This window comes from Malania oleifera, chromosome 1 (assembly GCF_029873635.1).
Source record: "Malania oleifera isolate guangnan ecotype guangnan chromosome 1, ASM2987363v1, whole genome shotgun sequence".
Taxonomy (NCBI): Eukaryota; Viridiplantae; Streptophyta; class Magnoliopsida; order Santalales; family Ximeniaceae; genus Malania; species Malania oleifera.
Window position 1 is genome coordinate 142,936,566 of NC_080417.1, and position 12,207 is coordinate 142,948,772.

General features: G+C 36.2%; 1 protein-coding gene and 1 long non-coding RNA gene across 5 annotated transcripts; one reads left to right on the forward strand and one right to left on the reverse strand.

Annotated features, from left to right (window-relative positions):
* The first annotated feature begins 2,331 nt into the window (after positions 1-2,331).
* LOC131161375 (uncharacterized) lies at positions 2,332-9,957 on the forward strand. 4 transcript variants are annotated; one of them, XR_009138447.1, is made up of 4 exons: positions 2,332-7,128; positions 7,626-7,775; positions 8,446-8,830; positions 8,927-9,957. It is a non-coding gene; the product is annotated as an uncharacterized LOC131161375 (long non-coding RNA). The 4 variants fall into 4 exon arrangements; XR_009138445.1 differs by lacking the exon at positions 7,626-7,775 and having other exon boundaries at positions 8,446-8,690; positions 8,801-8,830; XR_009138446.1 differs by lacking the exon at positions 7,626-7,775.
* LOC131161374 (putative beta-glucosidase 41) lies at positions 7,491-11,604 on the reverse strand. The gene is made up of 13 exons (XM_058117106.1): positions 10,672-11,604; positions 10,501-10,567; positions 10,321-10,379; positions 9,658-9,733; positions 9,493-9,564; positions 9,324-9,411; positions 8,986-9,241; positions 8,767-8,882; positions 8,444-8,667; positions 8,317-8,348; positions 8,132-8,234; positions 7,940-8,048; positions 7,491-7,803 (listed from the first exon to the last, which is right to left on the reverse strand). The coding sequence occupies exons 1-13, from the start codon at positions 10,786-10,788 to the stop codon at positions 7,593-7,595; spliced, it is 1,530 nt and encodes a 509-aa protein (XP_057973089.1). The 5' UTR covers positions 10,789-11,604; the 3' UTR covers positions 7,491-7,592.
* Positions 11,605-12,207: the final 603 nt, after the last annotated feature.

Sequence of the window (12,207 nt, forward strand, 5' to 3'; positions counted from 1 at the left end):
TCGGTATTTTTTAGTCGACGAGATGGGACCTCGTCGACGAGGTCCTAAAGAACCTTCATCGACGAACCCCTGTATTCGTCAACGAAGCTTGAAAATTCATTGAAATTATTATCTCCAAAAATGCAATATCGTCGACGAACGCAAAGTGTTCGTCGACAAAGTCGGCTGCCTCCTTCTGTTATTAATTCCATTTCTCTCCCTCTCTTTATTATTTAAATGCTATTATTTTTCAGGTCGTTACAACTTGAGCATGTTAGTTTAGGCTCCAAATATGTAAGGCTTTTTATGGGGAAAAACCATAAGATTAGCGAGGCAAAGTTCATACATTACCGTAGTTGGGCTGAGACCATTACACTCAGCAAAGTAACACACTCTCACATCAAGCATATACTAGGGACATAATATACCGAGGATATTTTGATTGTATAATGACAAATTAAATTTCTAATTTGCACACTTTTTATAAGACAAAATTGTAAGACTTAATGAATCAAAGAAAACAATGTCTCACTAAAATTGGGTCAAGACTATTATATTTAGTATCAAAGTTATCTCAATACATTGACATATTGGTGACAATGACATAAGAAGAAAATATTGTGGATCACTATGATGGCATTTGTCAAATATCTAATAGGAGAACTTGTCATAATTTCATACCTCATTTTCATGCTTGTTTTGGAGTAACAAAAAAGTGTTGAAATGATAATATTTCTTCAAATATAGGATTCCATAAAAATAGAAAATTCCATTCTCATGCTCCTTCATCATAAGCATCTTTCATGAAAAAACAATTTCCTATGTGAGTTGTTGTTTTGGGACTAAATTTTGATTGAATAGTAATGCTCCAATAATATAATATTATGACTCACTATTAACTTTTGTACTATACTGATCCGTAGGTTTGGTGCCGCACTAAGGGATCCGAAGGGCTCGTTGGTGGATAGAATTTTTATGTAATAAAAAAAAAAACAAAGAGATGATTATTCATATCATGTTTTCTTTTATTCAAAATATGATATTCTTCATAGATTGTTTCATGCCTAAGTAACAATTTTTATAGTAAACTAAAACAATGATATGGAGGATTGTGTCAATCAGGTGTCTCTTCTAAGAGATATTTGAGTACTTAAAGATTGAGATTGCCATGTTAAAGATGTCAAATTTAAATCTTGAGAATGGAATTACAAAGGAGACAAGCCCAACTCAACTTCAACTTGAATATACCTACTCATTAATATTGTTCATTTTATGTAGATGAATGAGCTAACGGTCATTATTGATTCATGTTGTCGAGTCATTTATGAATAGCTTGGTTACTTTGGATCCGCTATCATTACAAGAGAAGAGAAAATCATAAATTTTCATTAAATAAGAGGGACTTTTACTAGGATTGCCTTAAATTTTATTGGTCCTCAATCAAGTCAACTTGTTGGTCTTGGACCTTGGGTTAGGGGCTATCATCGAGTTTAGGTCACGAAGTTCAAGCTAAAAAGACCCATGCCCAGATAGTCCTTAGTTTTAGTAAGCACATTATAGTCTACAAAGTCTAATTAACTCTATTTGAGGAGCCCATAAACGAGCCTATTAAATGAGTCCAACAAAACTTGTAATTAAGTCACTCTTGAATCAGCCCATTCAAGCTCATTTGTCAAATGAGTCTCAAAATTGAGCTTTGACATAAATCAATTATATAATGAATGATCCTAAACAAGCTCCTAATGAATTGAATTAAGTGGCTTGAATCGTTTGTAATCATATCTAATAGGCGTGAGAAAGAATATGAAATGAGATATGGATACCTACCTTTATGTAATGCTAGTTTAGCGTGGACTTCCAATTGAAAAAAAAAAAGGAAAAAGTGATGTTATTCATCATGGAGATGTGATGATCATAGCCTCATGTGATGAGAACAAAAAAGAGGGCATAAGCCGACTCTCTACTAGTTCCTCATATATGCTCTTGTCATGGGAGCTGATGGCTTCATAAACTCATGATACTTGCATTTTTTTTTTTTTAAATCTTAACACAGTAGTCAAATCAAAAGGTGATGAGAATTTGAGTTTTTCTTTTATTGTTTAATTTGAAGCCCAGGTTGAATTTGGATTTCATATGATTATTTTATACATTCCAACCACATTAGTGACCCGAATAAGAAAAGTACTCGCATAAAACCTTGAGCTGATTTATATGGATTTTAAAAAAAAAATACTATCATATTGCAAGAGAAATTATTAAAAACATGGGGATATACTATGTTATGTGTAGATATTTTAATTAAATTAGATAATTATTTTACACATCATATTAAATTTGTCGGCGTTCATGATATTTTCTAGTTTCCCACACTATTCATTCTTCACGAGGTTAGAACTTTGAGGCATCCTTGCCCAAACTTTAAGCTCCGATGTACCCGAAGGCAACTATGTCGAGTACACGGAACGAGAGTTCCAAATTGTCATTCATGAAAGGAGAACATTTTAGTTCCTGCGAAAGCGTTCCTACGCATGGATGTAGTCATGTAGATGTACACACTAGACAGGATCTGGAGCCCAAAGAGAGGTACAATGGATGTCAATGCCGCAGAGAAAGAAGATCGCGCTCATTCTCTCATGGCGTCAAAGAGGAAGCGCTCGACAAATGCATCCGCACCGTTGGCTGAACCCCCAGATTCAATCAACCCCATTCGTGCGTTTGCTTTTCTCGACTTATTCTACTATCTTTCTTCAGTTTTGTTTATCATCTTCGTGTTTTTTTTTTTCCTTTTTTGGACATAAATTTGGTACCGCATTATTGGGAATCTGGGTTTTTGATGCTGAAGTTTGCTAGTTTAAAATAGATTTGGGAACAGCTTTTAGAGCTCAGGAGGGTTTTTTGCTTTCAGAATTTACCTTTTATTTTTTGGGCATTTGTAGAAGGAGCTTGTTGCTTTTTGATTTGGGTTGCTGGGTATTCCAGTGTTTGTGATGTATGGCCGCTTTAGTTAGTTGGCAAATTGTTTTAGTACTTCACGGCTTAAAATAAATTTCTGTGTTTATTTTTCAAGCCAGAGCCATTCAGCATCTGTAGTACAATGCGAGACTTCGTAATAACTATGACATTGTGGAGCTTGCCATTTGGACATGGTTTGAAAGTGAATTGATTGTCAATGCCAGAGGTGACAAGGTTTAAGGTTTACTAGAATATATTTTCTTTGGTGTAATGGTAATGTATTTGATTGCTCATTTTTTTTATTTCATTTACTAGGCTTTTACATGGAGTATCTGTGATTTCTCTTATATCTTTGGTCTCTCTTCAGTTACACTAGCGTCCTTGGGCTATGTTCCTTGAGCTTCTTGACCCTTTAAGTGCTATCCTGGTATCTAGTAGATAAGATGGTTCTCATGCCCTGAACTGAAATTATCTTTCTATGCATGGTCTTCATGAACCTTTTCTTATTTGCTCCATCATGAACCTAGGACTGAAACCTTTCTTAACTGGGAATTGCTAAAGCTCATTCTTTCATTTTCTCTGGGTGCATGGGGAAGGGTGGCATGAAATATTATAGGAATTGGATAGAAAGTCACCCAAATCCCAAATAACCTTCAAAACCCTTTGAATGTCATTTATCATTGGCAATGTCTAATGCCTCTAATTAAAGCTGTCTTTCTATGCATGGCCATCATGAGCCTTTTCTCATTTGCTGAGAATGTTGGTCACTGGGACTGAAAATTTTCTGAGGTGGGAGCATTCTTTCATTTTTCTTTGGGCGTATGAGGAAGGGTGGAATGAGAGCTAAAAGGTGATAGCCTCTAGCGTGGGCTTAACCTAGTTATAAAATTTCCAATTACACTAATTCTGTATGCTTCCTTTATTAATTATTGCTTGTGCCGTCTCCTTGGATGACATGACCTAAATAATCAGCTCATTTTCTCCTCTTGATTAAGATTTTTACATGGAAGGCTTCCAATCCTTCAGTTTTAAGGCGGTTGCACATATGCCACCAGAGTCCATTGAGAGGGCTACATTGTTAATGAAAACTTTTGCTCTAGTGGCAGATGTTGAGCTTTTAGAGTGCACTTGTGTTTAGAAAATCTTAAGGGCTTAGAAAAAATAGGTGAATCTAAGTCGCTGTTAATAAGAATTGAAGTGGGAGGTGAGTCTAAGTTGGTGATTGATTGCACCCTATATAATTGCAAGGCCCCGGAAACTATGAGCATTGTTGCAAGTTACAGGCTCGATCAAATCCAGGATTTTGAGGAAGTCTCCTTTAGCAATGTTTACATGAAACAAAATGATCTGCAGATGCTGTAGCATTGGCCATATGTACCAGGAAACTAGACAGTGAACTAATATTACACATGAGATTCGGGATATTTTGTGGGGTAATATATGTAGTGTCTCAACCTTGTTTTCGATGTTCCAGTTTGCTACTTCCCAACTCCAAAAGAGAGATAATGTTGAATCTCCTTGAAGATGGACATATTTATGTCTTGACATTTTAATCTGAACAGGCTTGGGATTTCCTTTGTGCTTTAGGTGCCTTTTTTTAATTTTTTTACATATTTGCTTTTTCCAGTTCGGTGTCATCAGCAGTTGTTTGGCAGCTTTTTTTTTTTTCTTCTTAGAAACAAAGAATTTTATTCAAAGAGAGAAAAGAATATATCTTGGAAGAGAGACATCCTCCAAACCAACAAGAAAGAAACTCAACGGAGAAATAGAGATCAGGAACCGAAAAAAAAAAAAGCCAAGTACAACACTAATGCAGCAAAGCCACCTACGCTGCTTATCAGGTGAAGATACTCTTCTAAAAAGCCATTTGAAGAACACCAAAATGACGCAAAAAAACACCACCTCACTCCAAACCAGCATGGGAGGTACCTTCAAGATTCTAGCATTCCTCTCCGAGCATACACACCAAAACCTCTAAAGAGCTTTCCTGTGACCCTGTCCCTCTCCTTTCCAAACTTGTTAAATGAAGACGACAAAGGCTATCCAAGTCAGAAGGGCAAACCCAGTTCTTCCCAAAAACAAGAAGCATATTATTCCAAATACACTTTATGACAAAGGACAATGCAAGAATAATATGAATACCTCTCCCCACTACTAAACCGAAGCACACAGACATCTGGATACAATGCCTTGTTAGGCCTCTTCTCAAGCAAATCATTGACAAGTTTTTCAAATTGCTGTCCAAGTGACACCCTTTTGTCTTTAGGGAATCTTCAGTCCTGTTTAGTTGAGTAGAACATTTTCCATTTCTGTTTTTTTTTTTTTCCAAAAAATTATAAAAATTCCAACTTATTTTTAGCTTTTCATGATTTATATTAATAAGGTAGAAAATAAAGAGTTTGTTTAGTTGTGCAAGACAATTTTTTATTTTAATTTTTAGGATCATGGATTTTGGGACTAGGATTTAAATTTGTGTGGATTTGGAGGCAACTCTATACAATCTATGCCATATTTTTCATGATTTACACAAATCCAAATTCAAGATTTGAATTCTATGCTCCCAAACACAGAGTAAGAAATCAGAAATTTAAAAAATAATAAAAAATGTTTTCCAAATTTCCTATACAAATTTAGAAAATTGGAAAACTAGATAGCATTTTTGTAATTATTTGAAAAATTGGAAGTAAAAAATGAACTATTTCCATAAGCAAATAGTGCCAAGACATGTTATTGTTTTTCATTTTTTGCATACAAATGTTGTAAAACTGAAAAATTAGCTGACTCTTTTTGTAATTTTTGGGAAAACTAAAATGAAAAATGAAAAATATTTTCTGCAACTGAACGGGCCCTTAGGTTTCCTAATAAAGGAATATAAGGAAAAGGAGTAGCACCAAGAGCGTGGATTGTATGAGTTAAAGATTTTCAATAAAAGTTTTGAGAAGCATTGGATCCCAATTCCTTTTATCCCTCCTTAAAAGACATACAATAAGACCCAAGCACATTCAGCAACAAGATCAATTCATTCATCTCTCTAACATTCAAATTCCTCACTAAGTAAAAATTCCATGACTCCACTCTCTGAATTAAGAAAAACAAAAATCGGAGACTGGGGCATCAAGAATGCTAGACAAACAAAAGTGATAGGAAAAAGCTTAAATTGAAGGAGCCTTCCCGACCCAATGATTCTACCAAAAATGGATTTTCTGATCTCTCCCATTGACCGTCTGGCAGCATGTTTTTCATTTGCTCCCTGGATTGTTATGATTCAGTAAATGAATCCATTTGTCCCCACCGCCACCCCCCATCCCACCCCCCGTTTGCAGCCCCAACACCACAAATGGGAAGTTTTGGATCCAAATTGGATTTTAGAAGGAAAACCATGGATGGCACAAAAGTTCCCCATCCACCTATCTCATTGAACCACAGCTTCATTGGTCATTACTGTTCTTTAGTGATACTGTGCAGTGAAATGTTTGTGCATTGGGCCTGAAACATCTTTCAAAGCTAAAATGACATCACATTTGCTCATGGTTATTAAATTCACGATCTAGATCATAGGATCATACAATTCTATGATCCAGATTCACCCAAACGATCCAAGTCAGCAAAAATCAGAATCAAGTAGAATCGTGGTAGAATTGTAAAAGAATCGGTAGAATCATAGAATCGGAACCATAGAATCGTAAGTAGAATGGTACAGATCCTACTCTGTTACCTGGATTAGGATTTTTTTCCCCTTTTTGGGCTTCAATAATGTGGCCCAACACATGTTTTTATTGCCCAAAGGATGTTTCGTCCAAAGTCTTCTAAAACTGGGGCAAAAAATGGCTCCCAGCCTCCCATCAGTGAACAGATTCAGCAGAATTTGCACCTGATTTCCCTGGAATTCGACACCTCAGTCCTCTATCCCTCATTGAAATTCAGCAACCCTGCACCTGAATTTCTCTCCTGTTCGACAACCAGAGAGCCCTCCATCTGATGACTGGTGGTTGATCAGCAGCAGCTAGCAGTCTTGCTGTTTAATCAACAGTTCTTTGGCATTCAACAATCAGAGTTCCTGGGGTTTGAAAAAAAGTCAGTCCTCAGTCCTTAGTCCTCTTCCTTCTTTGGTGTTTGACAAGAACACATCAGTCATCTTCAACACAGAGCAGCAGCCAAGAAAAGAGCCAAGCCAGCTGGCCCAGTAGAACTGCAGAGGTATGCTTTGAAACAAATTTCTTGCTTCTTGAAAAGACTCAATAGTGAGCACTGTTTTTCTCCTTCTCCTTTTCTTGCTCTTCTTCTTTTTATTGTTTGAACTTTTTATTGTATTTTTAACTTCTTATACTTAACAAGTTACTAACCAAGTTTTTAGCCTTAAGACTTGTCATAAAGTTCCACATATATAATTTTTAATATTTATTTTACATTGAAAGTAGAATCTTATGATTCTCGATCCAATTCTACGATTCGATCCTGCAGACCCCTCCAATGATCCCACTTAGAAGTTAGAATCCCGATTCTAACAACCTTGATAATTTGCTAAATTGAACTTGTATCAGCAAAAGAAAATGGGGGCATAAAAATGTAATAATTTCCACTAATTTGTATTGATCTTTTCCAACTGCATTAACTTTAATTTAATTTGAATTATTTATTATTTTTTGAAATGTAACTTTTTTTTAATCTGAGATTATGGGATTATTACATTGCAGATGTCCTTTTGATCTGAGAATGCTTTTGAACCACTGAACAGAACTCTTTGGAATTCTTGTCAAGTTATTCTTGTAATCCACAAAGTAGAGGCCAAACCGGACAGTATAGCCTGAGTTCCATTCCCAGTTGTCAAGCAAAGACCACACAAAGTAACCTTGCACATCACATCCATCTTCCCTGCAGTGGTTTAATTTTTTGTTAGTAACTCGTACATTATCCCAAGGGCCTCAAACAGAAGTATATAATTCTGAAGCAGACTCCAGAGAACCCTAGTCTAGTCATACCGTGCGATGAGCAGCAGATTTGCTATTACCTTATAGCAGCAGATAGGTTTGAGAGATAGTCCTTGTGGTATCTGATTCTTTTCTCATCATGTAAAGCCTTGTTTAAAGATATAAAAGGACTATTTAGATCATCCATACCTGTGATCATGAGCTTGAGCATGTGATGATACTGCATGAACATTCTAGGTTTAGCTTCTGAAATCTGAAATGATAGTACTCACCATTTTCTGTTATAGTCACTGGGGGATTTTGATACCTATCTTTCACATATCTTGCTAATTTTCGAATTCCCCATGGGACAATGTGTAGCCAGCTAGAAGCTGCCTGGAGAGGAAGAACCCATGAGCTGATTTTAATATTAATCCTATAATTAAATCTTAGGCCCTGGGAAAATGTCAGGACATACTCTTTCTCCAATAGTGACGCCACCTCTAGAAGCTGCAATTGAGAATATATAAAACATTTATCAATTCCTAACTTGATCCTTACTATTAATTTATCTAAAATGCTGAGATGGTACTTTGACATCTTACAGGAACTAATAACAGCAGCATCAGATGTAGCATCCTGAAGTATCAGTTTCCGAATCCCTGCCCTGTCATTACGGGCATATAATGTAGTATAATGATTTATGCCAACAAAATCCAAGGACCCCGCAAGGAATTTTGACATCACATTTGAGATCTCAGGCAATCTCTTACCCACAAGCTTCTGCATTGAAAGGGGATATTCCCCAAAGAACAGGGGATCAAGGAACCTGATTCACATTTTATGCATTATGTGAGTATATATGAACTCAATTTCTTACTTTGCATCATGAGTCAATATTTGTAAGATATTCTCCTTAACTAGTTACCATCCAATTCCAAAATCCATCGCTCTTTGTGCAGCATCCTTGTCTTCATCACTATTAGAAAGAGGTTCGTACCATTTAGCATCTAGTGCTATTCCAATGACACCTCCTTGTCTTTCCTGCATGGCAATTCTAATATTATTTCCCCCCCTTTTTCTTTCAGTTGACTGCCTATTGGAATAAAATCTAGTAAAAGAATTATACTGAGAGTCAAAGGAATACCTTGAAATGGAGCTGGTAGTTATGATAAACAGCTGCATGAGCCAGGAGAATATTGTGGGCCACCAGGTATGGTTCAGTGGATGATTTTCCTGCCTTACAGAAAATGTGACCAAGAATAGAGCACCTACCAGGTGCTTGAACGCCTGTGTCATAACCTTGAAGTGAAAAACCACGAGGCTCATTAAAGGTGATCCAGTGTTTCACCCTATCTCCAAATGCTTGGAAGCAGAGGGAAGCATAATGCTCAAAGTCTTTTCTGAAATTGAATGGAAGCTATCTTAAATCCTGCATTGATGGGTATTCCCAAAAAATGTAATCCATGATTCTAATATACGTACACTATTTGTCTACTCAACCACCCTTCATATTTATCTTCAAGCATCTGAGGAAGATCCCAATGATAAAGAGTTACATAGGGCTGGATTCCTGATGGCCAAAAGAAAAATGGTGTTGAACTTTAATCTTTCATACGCAAGTCTATTTGTCAAAGAATTATATCAGAATGACCTTTTTCTAGTAAAGCATCTATAAGATTGTTGTAGTAATCTAATCCTTCTGGATTCAGTTCGCCTGTCCCATCTGTTAAAGATAAATTCTGTTACAGTTAAGCGAGTATTAAATGTCGGCAGGAAATCTGGAAAAGGAAAATTTCTGCAGGAAGTCGTATCTTACTTGGTAGGATTCTTGACCATGATATTGAGAATCTGTAAGCATCCATTCCCAGGTCCTTCATCAGGTTTATATCACTCTGTAATGTTGAGTTTTTTTTTTTTTCCACATTTCAGTAAGAGACAAAATGGTTTGGTTTCTTTGATTGACCATTTAGCTTTTCAGTTGTATATGCCAGTTGTCTTTACATAAACAAACTATTCTTATTCTTTTCTCGTGGAGGTCACAATCTCTATCCTTTAATGTTATTTTCTTTATACCATCTTTATCCTCATTCACATCATGTTTTGGGGAACATTCTTCTAATTACTTTCGTGCATGAATTGAACATCTATACACACAGACACACGGTTTTTATCCACCATACCTGGCCATTTACTGAACTACCCGTCTGCATTTTTCAATGATTGAACTTTTACTATCTTGGATTTTGTTATGATGTCATTGCTTGTTTGAGCATAAATTTGAGTGCAAGAGAAGTCTGAAATTGTTAACTTGTGCGTGCAGGCTTAGAACTCTCTTAAATTTTGTCATGATCTTATTGCTCATTTGAGAATAGATTTTAACGCAAGAGAAGTTCCAAATTGTCACGACTTGTGTGTGCAGGCTAACAACTCCGAGTGGGCAAAATTTCGCCTACTTTGCTAATCAAGGCTTCTTCTTTACCTTAAACCTGTGATATTGATCGACTGTGGTATCTGCATTGCTGAAATCCAAGATTTTCCCTGTTTAGACACACAAACAGATTAATCAACTAAACCCGTTCCGCATTATCAATTCATCATCCTAAATCATCCTTAGTATTTTCAGTATCAGAATGCTTTTCAAATTAGAATTTATTCTTACCAGGTTGCCTTGTGAAAGTATCCCATATGCTAGCTCCCTTGTTGCCTTCCTTTGCAGCTCCTTCAAACTACCACAGGAGATTTCTTCATCACCAAACTTGTTTTGGGAAAAAAAAAAAATCTCCATCCGGTATTGGTAATGAAACAGAGAAGAATGAAATTGGTATCGCACCTGGTAAGCCGAAGAAGCAGTTCCAAAGACGAACCCATCTGGGAAGTCTGCTCTGCTGATGGATTCCGAGTTTGCAAAGGCACCAGTTATCAGAAAGAGGATTACAAGGATCCCCATAGCGTTCCAGTGGAGTTGTTGGATGGTCAATGGAGTCCTTTAAGGGGGAGAGTTTGTGTTTGCTTATGGAAGAGGATGATATTTTTTCTTCATTAAAAGCAATGGATATATAGTAAATTAAAAGCAACTTTGTTTATCTTGGTTTGAATTGAAGGGAACACGAATGGCAGAAGCTACGCAGGGTTTTGGATCGCTTGCAGCAGAAGGAGCAGAGGAGTGAGGGAATGGGAAGCGGTGGCTTGAGGAAGGAGGCGGCTATTAAACTGCAAGAGCCGTTATACACGCCATAGAAACAAAAAAGAAGCTTTGGAGGTACGTCGGCTGTTGAGCTGGACGCTGTCACATGGGCGAAATGAGTTAAACATGGCGCTGCGTGGTGACGACGCGGCAGATAAGCACAAGTACCACCCCCAACCCCACCCCCACCCCCACACCCCGAGAATATTAAAAATAAAAAGTTTAGCGCCGGCCATTTCAACATTCGGTTCCGTTTGGTGGGTGAAGTATAATATATTTATATTGGAAGAATCAAAGATATAAGGCGATATGGATTTGTTTATATGTGTACTAACATATTGATTAGCATAGAGGGGGTGAAGTTGGAATGAGCTAATTATAATGGGTGTCCTTCCAAAGCAAAGGAGAGGAAAGGAAAGCTTCTGAAAAGAATCCGGAAATGCATATTAATAAAAGTTAAGGACGCTGTTAAGGACGCGAGAGCGACTGCTGTTTTTTTCTTTAGCCAATAACTCTTTCTATGGTATGATATGACAGCCGATTTAGATTTATTTGATTTGATCATATATATATATATATATATATATATGTGCGCGGTCGCACGAATGTTCATTATTAATGGTAACTTATTAAAATAATTTGTTAAAAAGTGTGAACGGCTAGAAACAATTTTATGTTGCCAAAATATTTTTGGGAGGAGATTGTTAATGATGATTGCTATGTCTTTAATAGAAATTTAATCATATCTTTGTGGAATACAATTTCATACTAATTGTTGAATGGTAAAAAGTTGCTTATTAACTATTTTCAAGATTTTGGATATCAGTGTTACATCCTTACACATACATACATATATGTATGTATTTATACCCACATGCAATTTTTAACTTGAATAATTCTCTTTCAATGGTCTCAAAATGCCTTTTTTAGGTTTAAAGTTTAAAAATTATCAATGGTTAATGAGTAAAATCATAATCTTTAAAAATCATTCATAGCTCCTTATCATCTCCCTTAAATTTAAAGATATTGAGCACATACATGTGCGTATGACTAGTAAGTATACTAAAAATTAAATAAACAAACTTGAAATAGTTCTTAATCATCCTTTTGATTCAATCATCATTTGAAAAGGAAAACACTTAATATATACCTCTTGGATCGTACACATCTTCAAAGAATAAC